This window comes from Theropithecus gelada, chromosome X (genome assembly GCF_003255815.1).
Source record: "Theropithecus gelada isolate Dixy chromosome X, Tgel_1.0, whole genome shotgun sequence".
In the NCBI taxonomy this organism is placed as follows: Eukaryota; Metazoa; Chordata; class Mammalia; order Primates; family Cercopithecidae; genus Theropithecus; species Theropithecus gelada.
The window spans coordinates 127,396,907-127,415,640 of NC_037689.1; the positions used below are offsets into that span (position 1 = coordinate 127,396,907).

General features: G+C 45.5%; 1 protein-coding gene across 3 annotated transcripts in view; it reads right to left on the reverse strand.

The window, feature by feature from the left end:
- The window catches only part of ZDHHC9 (zinc finger DHHC-type containing 9), a 40,728-nt gene extending 25,900 nt beyond the window's left edge, over window positions 1-14,828 (reverse strand). The window contains exons 1-3 of one of the 3 annotated variants that reach the window (XM_025371667.1): window positions 14,590-14,828; window positions 14,153-14,220; window positions 12,662-12,963 (exon numbers count right to left, since the gene is read on the reverse strand). In XM_025371667.1, the coding sequence (XP_025227452.1) occupies window positions 12,662-12,828 (167 nt within the window). In that variant the 5' untranslated portion in view covers window positions 12,829-12,963; window positions 14,153-14,220; window positions 14,590-14,828. Of the gene's footprint in view, window positions 1-12,661; window positions 12,967-14,152; window positions 14,480-14,589 lie in introns of those variants that run through there. The other 2 variants (XM_025371668.1, XM_025371669.1) reach the window with 2 other exon arrangements.
- Window positions 14,829-18,734: the final 3,906 nt, after the last annotated feature.

Here is an 18,734-nt window from a genome sequence, read left to right on the forward strand (position 1 = left end):
TGGCCCCCACAACAGAATCAGCAGCACCTCAAGGGCAGGGACCATGTTTTTTCTCTTGATTTACCCAAAACTCCTGACATATGGCTCTACCCATAGTAAGAGCTCAACAAATAATTGACTGCTGCCACCTATAACATGCAGAAGACAGTCTTGAGGACACTCTCTTACCCCCAAGTCCAGTCTATCCTATCAGCCCACCGGGAGCTACATTTCCTCTACCTCAGGAAAGTTCACACCTGCTAAGAATAGGGAAGCAACTGAGCCTGGATTTCTAAGCAACACAGGTTGATCTCACTCTGGGAATGTCCAGGGCTTTTCATATCCACTGATCTGGCATTCAGGCTGAGCTTGATGAGGAGGGAGAAAAGATGAGAACCAACCAGAAAGCAGGTTCACAGTGTCAGAGAGTATCTCCGCATGCTTCAAGACCAATGAAAACCTTCAGGGCTGTTGACTGACTCTGTAACATCCATTCCTCTGGTCTCCTCAATTAGCTCAGCTAATAAGTGACTAATGACCATCAGCAAGAAAATAAGAAAATCGTTTCTCCTTAGTACCCCTCCCCAACATCATGTTCACTCCCCCCTTTCCTCATAATGCACCTGGCAAGCTATTTCTCCTTCTCTCTGAATATCCCAACTCTACTCATCTTTCAGGTGCCAGAGACATCAATATCATCATTGTCATCATTGCAACTATAATTTATTGATGGCTCTCCATAAGCCAGGCACTGTACTAAGCTCTTCATCTACATTATCCCATCCAGTTCTCACACTAAATCTATGAAATAGATTCTACTATACCCATCTGATACATGAAGAATCTGGGACTTAGAGAATTCTTACTTCCTCCAAAAGGCTTATGCTAAGCTGCAATAATCTCTCTCTTCTCTACTCCCTGTGGTCCTCACTTCCAGAGCCTTGCATTATTTCCTAGCTATTTCTCAGTATGTTGATGGCATCTCCCTCAACCGGACTTCCTAAGAGCAAGGACCTAGTTTTATTGGACTGGGAATGCTCGGGTTTGAATTATGGCTCTACCAGCTCCTAGCTGGGTGACTAAGTTAACTTCAGTCTCCTTATCCATAAAATGAGGATAATAACAGTGCTTGATGAGGTCACTGTGTGGATCAAATGCACTAGTATAAAGTGCTTAGAACTGCACTTGACACACAGTAAATACTAAACACTAAGTAAAATGTTAGCTATTAACATTATCACCATGATTCCGTATCTCCCAGAGCTCTAATACAAGTAAGGGAACAAAGAAGCTATCAATAAATACTTGTTGATCTGAACTGAATTTCAAACAAAATAAATAGGAATATGTGAGGAGAGTTATCGCTGACCTATTTTTATCCTCCTCCTCCTGAGGCACATTTCTCCTTGAAAACAGAGTTTTCACTTGGAGGCAGACTGTAAGTGGAGGAGCAAGGAGCAGAGGGAGAGCAGAGAAAGTAAGCTAAGAAAAACGCTTACCTCATCAGCATGAGAAGTAAGCAAGCTGCTGGCCATTCAAAGCAAACGTTTAACCCCGGTTATATATTCTCTGTAGCTTCGGAACAACCCCCATGAGGTCCTCCCCTAGCTCCCTGCCACACACACAACTGCATGGGGGGACACAAGCCAAGTTTTATATTAGGCTAAGCAGTTTTCGATGAAGGTGAACGTATGTACTGAACTTGGAGGATGATTTTAGTGACTTTTTTGTTTGCTTGCTTGCTTATTTTTAACAAAATCCTTCATCTTAGGTTGCTCTTTAATGATTTACTTCCTTCTCCTAAAAGCCAAGGGTTGGGGGGAAAATTGGAGAATTGAAGGATCTGGCAGCTGAGTTCAGGGTAATTAAGGTTCTTACATATCACTAGCTTGTGGATTACCTTATTTTCCACTACTCCTTTTCACTGGTACAGATTAACCAAAAAGGGAATTCAGAAGCGAAAATCACCTCCACTTATCAGGAACCCAAAGGATGCAGGAGAAGAATGAGGCTTCATTTCATGAACAAGCAAAGTGAAATCACCACACTAACAGCAAATAGGAATCTTCCTGGCCACTGCCCATCACTAAGATCATTCTTGAAAACAAAGAAGTAATGTCTCCAGGACTCAAACTGCCCTGGATGTATAATCTCCAATCAAAAGCCTTAAAAAATCAGATCTATCTGATTGGCCACCAAAGAGAGTTTAATTTTTTTATTAAAGGGAAAACATACAGAGTGAGTAGAACAGCAGCAAAAAATTCTAAATTAATGCTGCCCCGCTGCACAGAAGGACCCAAGCTTAACTAAGTCCAGTTCCAACACCTGCTTGTAGGCCAGACAAAGGACAACTTAGACTTGAACTACGCTACGCCATCAAGGATAAAGGTCTCTGTAATCTCCACACAGAGCATCTTCTGCACCTGCTAAAACAATCCACTCTGTATGTCAACAAGTACACAACAGGCCTATTGTATTGTTCTCCTCCAGAGATGAGGCTATTGGCAGCCAGTCATCTCTAGTGAGTGGGTGTGGCTGGGAAGCCAGATGTGGGACCAGCAGGCCTTTCTACTCTGAGTAAGGGGAAACTTCGAGCGCCAGCCACTACGACTATTGTGAACTGCAACCCATAGTGTTTGTCTTCAAAAGTTATGATAAAAAAACCACCAATACCCCTGGTGGGGGTATTTGGGAAGGGAGGATTGGGAAGATGTTTGTCAAAGGACATAAAATTTCAGTAAGGAAGAATAAGTTGAGATCTATTGCCCAGCATGAGGACTATGGTTAATAACGCTATATTGTATACCAGAAAATTGCTAGGAGAGTAGATTTTAAGCATTCCCAACATTAAAAAAATAAGTATGTAAGGTAATACATATGTTAATTAGCTTGATTTAACTATTCCAAATGTATACATGTATCGAAACATCATATTGTATACCAGATATATATATATATCCTTGTGTGTGTGTATATATATATATCTTTATATATGTATATTTGTGTGTGTGTGTATATATATATCTTTATATATATATATATTCAACTTTCGTCAATTTAAAAATACTTCAAAAATATCACCCTAGGCTAATCCCATAATTGCTATAAGCTGGAAGTCTGTCTCTGACAAAAATAAGCTATGTGAAAGTTTGGTGGTAATTCCCAATACAGACCTCCAAAGTCAGGAGTATCCTCAAACATCACTAACTTGTCTTAGATAAAGACTAGATCAGTCAAGCACGGTGGCTCACACCTGTAATCCCAGCACTTTGGGAGGCCAAGGTAGGTGGATCATCTGAGGTCAGGAGTTCAAGACCATCCTGGCCAACACGGCGAAACCCCGTCTCCACTAAAAATACAAAAATAAGGCCAGGCACGTTGGCTCACACCTATAATCCCAGCACTTTGGGAGTCCAAGGTAGGCAGATCACAAGGTTAGGAGATCAAGACCATCCTGGCTAACACGGTGAAACCCCGTCTCTACTAAAAATACAAAAAATTAGCCGGGCGTGGTGTTGGGCACCTGTAGTCCCAGCTACTTGGGAGGCTGAGGCAGGAGAACAGCGTGAACCCAGGAGGTGGAGCTTGCAGTGAGTGGAGATTGTGCCACTGCACTCCAGCCTGGGCGACAGTGCAACTCCGTCTCAAAACTAAATAAATAAATAAATAAATAAATAAATAAGCCGGGCATGGTGGCATGCATCTGTAATCCCAGCTTACTCGGGAAGCTGAGCCAGGAGAATCGCTTGAACCCATGAGGCAGAGGTTGCAGTGAGCTGAGATTGCACCACTGCACTCCAGCCTGGTGACAGAGCAAGACTCCATCTCAAAAAAAAAAAAAAAAAAGACTAGATCAGATCTGTCATCCACAAATATAAACTAAGTGTTTTTGAAACTCCCTATATCACTCCTCGGAATAATAATATCCATATACTTCTTAAAACAGAACTCTCCTGTATTCAAAGTATCAAGAGGCCTTTCTCCTTCCTGGGGATTAGAATTCCTTTTCTCCCTTATGAATTTTATAAATGCAACCATGTCCCAACTAAGTCTTCATTTCTGCCACCTGAAGAGACATCATCATTTTAAGCCATCCTCTACTGACTTCTTGACTGTCCTCAGGCTACCATAGCTGGACTAGACAACTGGAATCCCACATGTCCCCTCAGGCGGCACGGTGGTACTGACCAGCAGTAACCATCAGTGCCAGGCTGGGCTCATGTGTCATGTCCCATCCCCCATCCCTAGCATGCTAGTTCACTGGAGGGATGATGGTAATGACACAGACTTCAATTCACATGAAAACACTCAGAAGAGATTCATGAGTAGAATGGGTAAGAATCTAGACAGAGAGCTATGCCTTACAGATTGGCAGCCTGGATTGGTGTTCTGTACAATACACTGCTTCTAAGTCTCCCTAATAGCCTTCTTGCTATGTTTTTTGGTTTGTTTGTTCTTTTATCAATGTAATCAGTCAGCCAACAAGTATTTGTTGGTTTAACAACTGAAGAACAAGGGAAATAGGAGTTAATTTTGTTGAGGAAAACATAACTGACATATGAAACAGCTAAAGAATAAGATGACTGATAATCAAGTGTTAGAACGGTGACTCAGCCTCTATGGGCTGTAAGTGGTCAGGGAAGAGCTCTGTGGGGGAGCTGCTGGCTGCTTGAAACTGCTCCAGTAGCAGCTGGTAAATATGGCTTTAAGGAGGAAGGCCCAAGGATCAGAGCCCCACGATACTCTTTGGTCACACATGAGAGAAATAAGCCTTTGCTATAATACCTCCCTGATATGGACGGCCATCTGTCCTCTTACTACCTACCTGCTACTGACTGAATGTCTATATCCCTGCAAAATTCATATGTTGAAATCTTAACATCCAATGTGATGGATTATGGAGGTGGGGCCTTTGGGGGGTGATTAGGTCACCTAAGGCTCCACCCTCATGAATGGGATTAGCATCCTTATAAAAGAAATTCTGGCAAGCTCCCTTGCCCCTTTGGCCATGTGAACACACAGAGAGAAGACAGCCATCTATGAACCAGAAAGCAGGCCTTCATCAGTCACCAAACCTGTAGGCATCTTGATCTTGTACTTGCCAGCCTCCAGAACTGTGAGACACAAATTTCTGTTGTTTATAAGCCACCCAGTTGATGGTATTTTCTTACAGCAACCAGAACAAACTAAGACACTACCTCTAGAACACAATAAACATGTAGAACCACCCATAAGACTGTTCCAAGATTTTTCTGATGACCCTCAGAGTCTGCTGAGAGGGGAAGTTTCCCTTAACACTAAAAACATAATTTACAATCAGCCTCCAGATTTACTTCTATGTGAAGGTCAGAGAAAAATGTACAACCCTCTTTTGCTCCAGTAGCAATAAAGAAAATTAAACAAATAGGGACATTTTCAATTCTGAAGTGAGAAGCCATCCTCTCATCAAAATCTCTATCCAGGCAAACCTGCTCAGTGGTTTTCAAATTTCAATTATAATAGCAAAGTTCAAATTTCAATTACAATATACCCCTGCTCGAGAACTTAGAACCATTCATTGCTGCCTATTACATTATGTCCCAAACTCCACAGGTCAGTATTCCAAGGCTCTCCATTAACTGGCCTTATCTAATCATCATCATAAGGCCCCTGTCTTCCCCACTCCATTCCAGAAACATCCCACTAATTAATTACCCTGAATTAGCTAGCTTCTTGCTACTGCAAATAGCCTAAGGTACCTCCTTTGTTCTTAGCACAATACCAGCTCCAGCATCTCTGAGGAGAAAGATTTAGGAGTCTCTTCTTTCCCTCAATAACATCTGAACTGTATGTCAACATGTTGGGAAACATCCCTGTTCTCTGGGCTTGCTTTTCCCAAAACAGAGGATCACTATATTTAATTAAGACTCATCCTCAAAAGATGGGAGAGGCATTCAGTGGAGACTGACAGTGTGAAACTCATTACCACAAAAGGTAATAGAGGCTGAAAATGTAGAGAAATTCTGAATGACAGAACCATAAAGAATTATTAAAGGAGCCCGGTGTGGTGGCTCACATCTTTAATCTCAGCACTTTGGGAGGCTAAGCCTGTTGGAGCACTTGAGCTCAGGAGTTCAAGACCAGCCTGGGCAAGATGGCGAGATCCTGTCTCTACAAAAAATACAAAAATTAGTCAGGTATAGTGGCTCATGCCTGTAGTCCCAGATACTTGGGAGGCTGAGGTGGGAGGACTGTTTGAGCCCAGGACGCAGAGGATGCAGTGAGCCAAGATCAAACCACTGCACTCCAGCCTGGGCAAGAGAGGGAGACCCTATCTCAAAAAAAAAAAAAAAAAAAGAAAGAAAGAAAAAAATGAATTATTAAAAGAAAGCAAACTGCCACCAGGTGCGGTGGCTCATGCCTGTAATCCCAGCACTTTGGGAGGCCGAGGCGGGTGGATCACCTGAGGTCGGGAGATCGAGACCAGCCTGGCCAACATGGAGAAACCCTGTCTCTACTAAAAAGTACAAAATTAGCAGGGCGTGGTGGCGCATGCCTGTAATCCCAGCTACTCGGGAGACTGAGGCAGGAGAATCGCTTGAACCCGGGAGGTGGAGGTTTCAGTGAACTGAGATCACGCCATTGCACTCCAGCATGGGCAACAAGAGTGAAACTCCGTCTCAAAGGAAAAAGAAAAAAAGAAAAAAGAAAGCAAACTGTTCAGGAGACACAACCCAAGGAACTCTTGGGAAGAACTCTTTCTCAAGGAACATACTTTATCAGGAAGTTAAGTTTAGCTAAGTGCTGTAACAGATTGATATCAAAGAGGCAACTATGCCTTTCTAAAACTCAATTGGTTAGCCAAGTCACAGACAGAATCCAAAGCTAGATAAAGCCAAGACTGACCTCCATAGAGTCATTCTCCAGAGAATGTACTCTTGGTGAGCACAATATAGTCACTTTTTTCTCTTCCCAATCTCACATAAGGATGCTCTTCAGGAACCTGGACCTTGTCACTGTGGGCACTAACATTCTGGCATGTCAAAGTTTGGCTTTGGTCTACATAGTCTTGTGTCTCCTCAAACCTAGTAAGTTCATATTATCAGGTCTGCTTTTTCTATTTCACCTGTCTTCCAGACACGCCTCCCCTTTCTTTTTCTTTTTTTTTCTTTTTTCTTTTTTTTTTTTTTTTTTAGATGGAGTTTTACTCTTGTTTTGTTGCCCAGGCTGGAGTGCAATAGTGCAATCTTGGCTCACTGCAACCTCCACCTCCCAGGTTCAAGTGATTCTCCTGCTTCAGCCTCCCAAGCAGCTGGGAATACAGGTGTGCACCACCACGCCCAGCTAATTTTTTGTATTTTTAGTAGAGACAGGGTTTCACCAGGAGTTGGCCCGGCTGGTCTTGAACTCCTGACCTCAAGTGATCCACCCGCCTCAGCATCCCAAAGTGCTGGGATTACAGGCATGAGCCACTGCACCCGGCCCACGCTGCCCCTTTCATCAGGATAACTCACTAAGTAACAATGTATGGAGCACAAATTGCTCGATTCTTCTCCAAGTCATCCTCATCTCGGCAGCAGGGACCAGGAGTGGCCACAGCAGTGATGATCCCTCATTAACTCACAAAGCTCCTGATAGGCTTCCCTGTTCCTGCAAGGCTACCAGAAATGCCATGCTGCAACACCATCAATTCTCTGCAAAGATGCCTTCACTTTCTAGGAGCATAAGCTTGGGAGACCCCAAGAGCCTAGATGCCATTGGGTAACACACACACTAGCTCGCAAGAATCCTGAATATGCTGGTCTAGTATTTGGTACTATGTACACTTCACTAAAGCATGTGGGTTTGAATGTCTTCAGGATTCCATAGCCAAAGGATAACAATGAAAGGTCGAAATTAGAAGAAAAAGCCCTGAGACAGTATAGAGACATTGGCTGGCCAACTCATCTTGATGAAGGAACCTCACTTCTGTGGGCCTGGTTTCCTCACCCACACAAGAACGGAGATAGTCTCAAAAGTCCTTTCCAGCTCTACCATCCTATGATTCTGCGGGTCAAGATTGTTAAATTTTAAGTACATCCAGAATGTTTTAATTCAGCAACACTTATTGGCCATCTACTCTATGTAAGGCATGGTAGAGAGAACTGTGGGGGCTACACAGCCATTGAACATAGTCTCTGTCCTTGAAAGAGACTAGCTGTAGGGGACAACAACAGTGAGAAGTGTAATCACCATAGAGCTCCAAACTATAAGAAATGTCATGTGATTATCTGTTGAATGAGTGGTGTGTACAATTAGCCCAATGAATGCAGAAATTACTGGAAAGTTTTCATGAAGACTCAAGAAAGAATTTGAGGGAGGGGTAGAATTTGGATACGCTAGACAAGTATTTTTTGTATTGATTACTATTGATTACTAAACAGTGTTACAAAGCTGTTTTCAGTTCACCCAATTCAATGACTCTTCTGCCAATATATACATCAAAAGCTCTAATGGGGACCAATCTGACAGAACCTGGTCTGACAGTGCCTTGATAAGATTTCCTTCATATACAGAGGACAGAGTGAGACCATAAGCACTGATTATAGCAGTAAACTGCTTCTGCTTCAGGGGTCAAGAGTCACACAGTCATTCTTGCCACAAGGGAAGTCTGAGGACTTTGGCCCCACTAGTGGTCTGCTCAGAAAGCTAAAAGAGAAAGCTGGAAGCCAGTTCCAGGAGACAGTGCACTTGTTCCTTTCTCCGGGAGCACATTTTATCAGGAAGTTGAATTTGCCTGAATACCTCAATAGCCTTTCAGTAGCTGGATGGCTCCTAGGTTGTCAGTGTCATTCTGTTACAGTGTCCTGACACTTCAGGCCAAGCTGGTAGCTATGTGTTCATCGCACAAGCTGGATAGAGCTTGAGCAGAAAGAAGTGAAAATTGTTCATATGCTCAAAGCTGAAATTCGCAATACACACTCACATTTCTTAAATACCTCACCCTAAGAATTAATTAGAAAATCTTTTTTCTTTAAGCATTATACCATTTTCACTCTGCTTTTAAGTTTAAATACGTTTGCCATGAATACAATTATATTTAAATATAGTAACCTACTGGTAATCTATAATCTCCTTTCGTGTGTATTTGAGTCTTCCAGACAAACACAGAGTCATACAGAATTTCAGGTTCTTGGAGTTGCAAGAGGCTTAGTGAATATTTGGCCAAATTTCTACTCTGTGACAGCGGCCCTGAGAGAGACTCCCCAGCTTCTTCAGAAACACTTCTAACAGGCCAGGCACAGTGGCTCATGCCTGTAATCCCAGCACTTGGGGAGGCTGAGGCAGGTGGATCACTTGAGATCAGGAGTTCAAGACAAGCCTGGCCAACATGGTGAAACCCTGTCTCTACTGAAAATACAAAAATTATTTGTATTTGGCAGGTGTCTGTAATCCCAGCTACCCGGGAGGCTGAGGCAGGAGAACTACTTGCACCTGGGAGGCAGAGGTTGCAATGAGCTGAGATCATGCCACTGCACTCCAGCCTGGGTGATGGAGCGAGACTCTGTCTCAAAAAATAAGTTAAAAAAAAAAAAAAGAAAGAAAGAAAGAAAAAAGAAACACTCTAACAATACAGAGCTAACTGGCCCCAGGGTGGAACAACCTTTTTTTGTTTTATGTATTCAATCTACTATCTGTCCACTGAAAATTACAGGTCACTCATTTGAAAAGTCTTCTAGAAGATATGTAAAGGCATAATCCAAAAATAAAAGGACATCTGCCAGCACTGCTAACACTGTGCGTTCTTCATTAAGGGGCACCCACATGCCTGACCAGACTCCTCAAGCCATCTGGCTGGCCCAGAGCTGTGCTGCAGGCAGCTATAAATCAACTCACACTTGTTCCTAAGCACCTGCTGCAAGCAGGACCCTGCTACTAAAATGTAGCTCCAGATGTGCCTCAAGAGTTGGACTATCTTCCCACAAGGCAAAAATGCAGCAGCCAGAGGATGTGGAGTCTCTACTCCTAGACAATGTAAGGATGAAAATAGATTACCATTTGTCTATTCAGATACCCTCACCTGCCTAAAGGCAGGGGGCTAGATCAACTGATTTCCTGAGGACTCACTAAGTTCTTTTTTCTTTTTTTTTTTTGAGACAGAGTCTCACTCTATCACCCAGGCTAAGATCTCCGCTCACTGCAGCCTCCACCTCCCAGGTTCAAGGGATCCTCCTGCCTCAGCCTTCTGAGTAGCTGGGACTACAGGCGCACAACATCCACACGGGGCTAATTTTTGTATTTTTAGTAGAGATCGGGGTTTCACCATGTTGGCCAGGCTGGTCTCAAACTCCTGACCTCAAGTGATCTGCCTGCCTCGGCCTCCCCAAGTGCTGGGATTACAGGTATGAGCCACTGCGCTAAGTTCTAATACTAACAAAGCAGCCCACATTCTGCTCCCCAAACCGTGCCCCCACTATGTGGTGGACAGGAAATTATAGACGTCAAAGAAAAAGGCCGACCAGAAGGAGACTTCATTCCTCAGAGGCATGCTGGTGTACCTTGTACCACCTGTCACTGGCTAGGCACAACGCAGCCACCACCTAAAGTGTCTATGTGTTTATATATGACAGACATACACACACATACACAAGCACGCACATTCACAAACACAAATTCCGCCATTCTCAGTACAAAGTATTCATCACCAGGGTCCTCTCCTCTTTGGTCGCATTTCCACCTCCCCACTCCACTCCTCTGCTAACACATTTACTTCCTTCTCCCCTCTTCTTCCCACTACTCCCTCCTCCAGCCCTATCTTCAAAAATATTTAGTCTTTCACACACACAGCTGGTACTCAAGGAAGTTTTACAAATAACCTCACCCTTCAAAATGCAAGAAACAACCTGGGGGGAGGGGGAAGTCATCATGGTGGAAAACTCAACCTGCCTCTGTCAAACAGCAACGTGGCTAATTAGAAGCTTCATCCCACCAGCGGTTTTCTTCAGAGGCCTGCAGGGGCCTCAGTGGAACAGATTCCAATAAGATTCTTCTGCTGGCTCCCAGATACAAAAGGGGACAAATGGCAATAGCTCCAAATTTCAAGTACCCCTGGCCAGTCAAACCAGAGGTTTCCTGGGCCCAGAACTACCAACTAACTCAAAGCCTGGGAACAAGGCTCATCTCTGTTTGGAATGGTTGCAATAATAAAAATTTAACCATGGGGGTGGGGGTAGGGACAAAAAGAGAAAAAGGGAGGAAGAATGATAAAGAACAGAGGTCAGCTATTCACTTCCAAGAAGAAGTAGGGCAGGAATGAGGCAAGGAAAACTTGGAGAGAAGGGTGAGGAGAAGGAAAAACGATTTTTAATACTAGGAACTTATGCCTGCCTGACTACACATGCTCACTGGTACCACACACAAGCACGTGCATGCACACATGCACGCACACACCCTCAGTCAGGAAACTCAAACTGGAAAGCAAGTAAGAAGCCTTCAGCAACCTGCCTGACTTCGCTAAACACTTCACAAAGTCAGCAGTAGTGGCAGCAGCAGCAAAAAGACCTTTAACAAAGAGTTCCTCTGACCTTACTTTCCCAGCCCCGTTATATACTGGGTCCCCCTCCTCCCCCTGCTGTTACTCAAGCCAGCTGCAACCATCCAAAAGTCTGGCAAAGCAGCCCGAAAATCACTCTGGGTGCATTGGGAAAGCCTGAAGCCCTCACAGAAGGACAAAAAAATGAGCCCCAAGGGACCAGAGCTCACTTTACTTCCCCACTAGGCTGGCCAAGGTGCCCCCTCCTATCTCCCATGGCCACACCCCAGCATGAGGCCTCCATTTCCAGGTCACCCATGTACATACACCATAGCAGGCTCACGTCAGGTGTGGCTTACAGTCCACACACACACCTCTTGGCTCTCAAAGGCCTCCTCACAGTAATCCCAAAACAATTAGCACTGCTCCCATCCCTAGAGTGTAGAGCATTCTCAGCATACCCAGGAGACACGCCACAGTGCCCTAGAATCCAACCGGCCACCTCCCCTAGAGACGAGACCTACACAGACTTCAAACAGTGGCTCGAGTACAAGGTATTACACCACAGAAAAAAATCACTCCAAGGCTGGTACCAGGCATACACAGAATATAGAGTTGTTTACATTCAGTGATTTTGAGGGAAAGAAAGAGCAACTCACTTCTAATAAGCACGTATGTGCCACGCACACAACTAGTATGTGGTCCAGCTGAGGCTGGAACTAATCCGTAGGTTCCCAATTCAGTTGGCTTTTCACCGTAACAGCTAGCTGAGAGCTGAGCCTTAAGGAAACAGGGCCCAGAATAACAAAATAGGTGAGGATTGCTGAGTGATGTAACAATGAGGGGTGCCCTTAGGTTTGTGTGCAGGGGAGGCCATCTGTCATTCAGCTTCTAAGGAGACCACTAAAAGGGAGAGGTGAGTAATTAAGACAAACTTCCTTATTTCCCAAGTCTATCAAGGATAGCCCCAAACCAGTACTACAAAATTGGTATCAAAGGTATTGGTCTTTTGGGGAAGCACATACTCTGTGATGACCATGAAGCAATGAATTCAGCTGGCATCATCTACAGACATTGCTCAAGAGGATGTTAAAGTCATCCAAGGACCAGCCCCAAACTCCCCAGAAAGCGGGTTCTCCCCCTAGACCCAAAGTAACCATAATCAGGCAACTCTACTCAACCAAAACTCACTCAAAGGCGAAGAAGAGTGTACATGTCCCCAGGATGAGGAAAAGGGTCAGGTAGAAAATGCCCTTTTGCCGGGCCATCATGACCCGGCCATCACAGCAAAAGGTGTTCCTGCCTGGGAGTTTCTCCCATTTCCGTGTCACCTTCTTTCTCACCACCATCACAGACATGATTGGAATTCCTGCGTCAAAATGGGTTTTGCGATTACACAAGAGAAGACACAGAGGCTGAGCCCAGCTTTGAAATCGCGTTGCCTGCTATTCCTGCCGCTGGGTCAAACATCATCAAAAGTCCAATTGCCAGCCCTAAGAAAAAGCAGAAAAAGAAAAAAAGTGAGGCAAGAATAAAAAAAATACAGTTCAACCCTCCTTTCCCAGAGACAGAAAGTTGAAAACTGACTGAAGGGGTGGGGACGGGGAAGTGGGGAAAAGTTTATTTCCAATTCATGTTTGTTCTCTAGAAGAAGATATGATTAAAGGTTCTCAAATAAGGAAAAGGGCTAGTATTTCCTCTTAAATAAGCCTCTATGCTTCCAATCTAATGCTGATGATCTGATCATCACAGAACCTTGGAACTAGAGAGGATTTTATAGGTGATCGTGCCAATTATTAATACTTTGTTTTGTAAATGAGTAAAATGAGGACCAGAGAGAGGAAATAACTTATCCAGGGCCACACAGCAGCAATGCTGATACTGCTAACTTCAAGTCAAGGGCATGTTCCACTATGCCACAATGTTCTTTCAACATCATTAAAAGGACTCTAAAAATAATAGTAGAGTTTCTGTCCTTATAAAGCCTCCCTCCCTTCCTCCACTTCACCTTCTTTCTTCAATTAGCCACTCGAATATGAATCACAGCAGGGAACAAGTCACCCTCTGGCAGGGCCGGGAGGTTCTGGACGCTCTGTGCACATACGTGCATTGTATTTACACAAAACAGATTTCCCCTCATCAAACCCTCTGCAACTTCCTGAGTCCGGGAAATGAAACAATCTGGCTGGTCTAGCCTAACATTTGTGGGAATCATAATGAAACCACATCAGAGACCTGTAGGTGAAAGGCTGACTTAAGCAGGAGAGATTCTGGAATGGTTGGTGACTGCTGATGGCTGGTTGGGGGGTGGGGAATGGCAGCAGCTAAGAAAAGTCACAAGGGCGCTTTCTGGGACATGTCCTAAGTACCATCTCTACTCAGCATCCTGAATTCCCAGGCCCAGCCTTTCTCAGCCTCTGCCACCCTTCTCCTCCGCTCAGGTGTGGTGCTGTGGCCTCTATTTACCGACACCACATGCCCCACGCTGGCAGGACTGAGGCGGAAGCCTGCAGCCCGACGGACAGAGGGAGAAACAGCCAACTCGAGATCATTCCCGGGCTGGAGAGGGCAAACGTCCAAAAACAGCCTAGGAGCGGAGCAGGGAAACGAGAAGGTAGAAGGCTCGGGGAAGGGGAAGGGGGCCCAGAGGTGCAGAGAACCCGTCCTTTGTGCAAAACTAACCTGGAAGACAATCTCCTCCCGATAAACCGGCCCAGCGGGAGAAGGGAGACCACGAAGGGGGAGCCGGCCTGGAAGAACAAAGATCAAAATCCGTCGGGAAGCAGCGACCGGCTCCCCAGCGGGGGGCAGGAGGCCAGAGGCCGGAGATCGGGGCCGGGCCGCGGGCGCGGCCTCGCGAGGCCCGCCCTGCCTCTGCCACGCCGCGGACCACCGCCCCAGGCAGGTTGGGACGCGCGCCACATCCACACGCACACGCAGCCACACGCTCGTACACACTCACACACGCCCCGCCACGTGTAGTCACCCCGGGCCAGGGGCTCGGCGGCTGCCGAGTTGAGAAGGGCGGTGCCGACGTCCCAGCGTCCCGGCGCAGCGGAAGGGGAGGCAGCCCACCCTGCAGAGCAGCCCGGGAGACCCCCGCCCCCACCCCTCGTTACCTGAACCACGGAGACCCAACTCGGCCGGCAGCTGACGGCAGGAAGCGGACCGTCCCAGGGGATCGCGTCGGCCGCCAAAGGTGGCAGCGACTTCTCCTCCCCGGGCCGGGAGGCTGTCTCCTCCTGACAAGGGGCCCCAGTGGTCGGGGCCCTAAACCAGCTGTGGCAACCGCCCACCGCTGGCCAAATGGAACGCTCCTCACGTCACCAGGTCGCTCCAGTAGTTGCTCGCCCTCTATTGGCCGATCGGCCTCGGCGCCTCCGCCCCGGCCGCCCCTATCCCGAACTGCCATTGGATATGTCGAACGCCACTCGACGATGCCTCCGCCCACTCCTCCACCCATCTCCCTGCTGCATGCCCACCTGCCCAGCCACTGCCAGCCTCTCTTTGGGGTCTGAGCGCCAGTATGTGAAGTGTTGCCTTCTATTAATATAGTTACGCAGAGACGGAGGTGAAGGGTAGTGCCGATGAGAGAGTGAAGGGTGGAACCAGCCTGCACACACACACACACACACACACACACACACACACACACACAGAGTGAGATACTGAAGCAACGCTAGCTCACAGATCCGGGTGCTCACCCCAAACTAGGTCTGTCGTGGGCCTCTCCAGCCCTACTTGCATTAAAATCAACCACAACTTGAGATTTTACTCTTTATTGGCATAAAAACAAGTCCTCTGCCTCCCAAGTCTCATTCAGTAGCCAGGGACCCCATATCTGTCCCAGTCACCCTAGCCTGCATCTCTAAGGCTTTCAAATCAAAACACACAAACAAGCATAAAAAGCATGTTGTCAAGGATAAATGTCCCAAGAACATATTATCATTTTGCAGACCTAAAACAACTAATTGACATTAATGGAGTTAAAGAAACTCCACTGAGAGGACATAAATTCTTCCAGGTAGGTAATGAAGTAAAGATTGCCAAAAAGTTTGTAAATTTTTATTCTGTTTGGAGAGTTTATGATAACTAAGGGGAGAATCTAATGCAGAATTCCCACCCACCAACCAGATTGATTCTTTCCTTCTGCCACCCAGCTCTGCATTACTGCCACCATGAGCCACTGCTACTGAGCTGAGTGAGTTGCATGCATTAAAAGTTTGAGATTGGGCTGGGCGCGGTGGCTCACGCCTGTAATCCCAGCACTTTGGGAGGCCGAGGCCGGTGGATCACCTGAGGTCAGGAGTTCAAGATCAGCCTGGCCAACATGGCAAAACCCCGTCTCTACTAGAAATACAAAAGTTAGCCGGGAGCAGTGGGACTTGCCTGTAGTCCCAGCTACTAGGGAGGCTGAGGCAGAAGGATTGCTTGAACCCAGGAGGTGAAGGTTGCAGTGAGCCAAGATCATGCCACTGCACTCTAGCCTGGGCGACTGAGCAAGACCCCTGTCTCAAAAAAAAGAAAAAAAGGTTTGAGATTGAGGTGGGGAAACAATTAAACAATTGAGAACCACAGTATTGTATTATAGGGTGACTTTAAAAGACACTAGGTCTGTTTTCATTAGTATGGCTCTTGCCTTCCAAATATAAGAGGAAATATGAGAAAAGGTTGAAGGTGGCATCTCCTTTCCAAGTGTAAGAGGAAATAGGAGAAAAGGTTGAAGATTGGAGGAGAATGCCAACATTACCAGCCTAGGTTTTCCTAAGCATGAGAAAAATTTCAAAGTTTTAGAAATTTGGTATTTGGAATTAGTACAGAAGAGACCGTCAAAGCTCTTCTTAAGGCAGTTGTATGTTAGTTGAAGGACCACATACATAGTCAAGAACTATTTTTCGTTTACAGTATTTGTGTCACACACGATATGAAACAAAAAGCTACATAATAATTACATTTGACACTTTCATGGCACCCTTCAAAACTTTCAAAGGATTTAAAAAACACTAGGTAATTCTGAGATGTGTGGTAATTAATTTTCAAAGGAAAGTTTGTCTTTATAAAGCTCCCATTGTTCCTTAGCACTCATGCTGATTACAATCATCAGTTTATTCCTCATGAAGGGTACGATCAGTATTATTGCCTCCAATTCTGCTTTGAATTCTGGAGGGTGCTGGTATTGCACACACTTGGTATGGGAGGGAGAAGAACTTCCTTAAACCTCATCAGCTCTCTGGATTTCCAAGCCTGTATATATCAGATGCCCTTAGGAATAGTATGGTCACCCCAGCTGCCATCCTTCTGACTATGGAGCAGTGAAAAATAAGCCTCTGTAGCACTCAAACATATTTTGTCCATAGCTCAGGTGCAGGTGAAGCCTGAGGAGTCCTGGAATCGATGTGTCATGGCGACACATTCCTGAGCTCTGCCCCTCCCTGCTCTGGGTCACATTCCCTCTGAGATTAAGTGGCTATGTGAGTCAGGTTTGTTTTATTACAATCTATTATTATTTATGCTCACCACTCAAAGAAAAATAAGGAAAATTTATGTGGACAAATATCCCATAGTACTTCCTTCTATGTAATTACATCATTTTATATAATCCTTAAAGTCTTAATACACACACACAACTAAATTGCGACTATAAAATGAGACTGCTTTTTCCTATTCTTTCCTCTTCTCTTTTCAACAGACTTCCCACTTTTTACATCCAAGTCAGTGTTGGCTCTTTTGAAAAGAGGTTATAGGCCCGGCGCAGTGGCTCACATCTGTAATCCCAGCACTATGGGAGGCCAAGGTGGGCAGATCACTTGAGGAGAGGAGTTCGAGACCAGCCTGGCCAACATGGTGAAACCCCATCTCTAGCCGGGCATGGTGGCAGGCACTGATAATCCCAGCTACTCAGGAGGCTGAGGCATGAGAATCACTTGAACCTGGGAGGCAGAGGTCGCAATGAGCCTAGATCGCTCCACTGCACTCTAGCCTGGACGACAGAGCGAGATTCCGTCAAAGAGAGAAAGAGAGAGAAGGAAGGAAGGAAGGAAGGAAGGAAGGAAGGAAGGAAGGAAGGAAGGAAGGAAGGAAGGAAGGAAGGAAGGAAGGAAAGAAGGAAGGAAGGAAGGAAAGAAGGAAAGGGGTTATAGTCATGTGATGAGCACTAGAAGCACCACAAAAAATCAAGGTATAGCCTTCCAATTTATAAGACAGCTCCTTGTGTTATCATATATGTTCTGGAGTATTTGTTTAAAAATACCTGTCTCCATATTTATGCTTTGTGTGTGCGTGTGTGTGTGTGTAGGTGTGTGCAGGTGTAGGTGTAATGTGCTGTTTGATCCTGAGTGCCACTACTGGGTTGAAGTTTTCCTGGTAGTGTTGCTTCAAAGACTCTCTTCTGTAACCATCCGGAGACCCATTCAGTACTACACCCAGGAGCAGACATAAAGCGTCAGCCCCCATCCTGCTTTTGAATTCATGATAGCTCCTTTATTCTCTATTTTCTGTAGCCTCAAACTTGTCATGTCACCTTGCCCTCCTCCCCCTACACACGGCCCTTTCCACCCCACCTCTCTGACTTGCACATCTCTTTCTGCTTTCTGGCTATAAATATATGTGTGTGTAGAATGAATTGATGAGCAAAAGAATGAACCATGGAATGCCCTACCCACGCATGATGAGCTAGTATTCTTAAGCAACATCTGTTTCTCTGAGGCCTGGGCTGCTATCATTGACATAGAAGAGCCAGGATGGTAGGTAGCTCAGAAAGCACATAAGCCTTATGTCCAGACAGAGCTAGGTTCAAATCCTGGCTCTGCTACGTCATAGCTTGTATAACCTGTGGCAAGTAATTTATCCTTTCTGAGACTATTTCTTCATCTGTAAAATAAAGCTAATACCTATTTCACGGAGTTATAAAGGGAATTGTGTGCTAACTGTCTGGCATGGAAGAGAGACACAGTCAATGCTATATGTTATAATGCCATCTCCATTACTGCCCCCTCCCACCTCCCTCCCTTAGCCACCCTGCTGACTGGGGTAGAGAGGTAGAAAAAATGAGACCCATTCTTCACTGTATAGAGTCCTTGTCATCCATGTGCCACTACGTTTTCATAGCCTCTAAATTCATCACTGAATTGAATCCTTATCTGACTGGGTTTCCCAGTCCCCTACTCCACCTGGGACTGGGGAAAGCCTGGATAGTAATCTCTTTCCAGTAGAATGGCTGATCCTTAGCCTCATCTTCTCAAGTAAATCATCGACATTCCTGCCA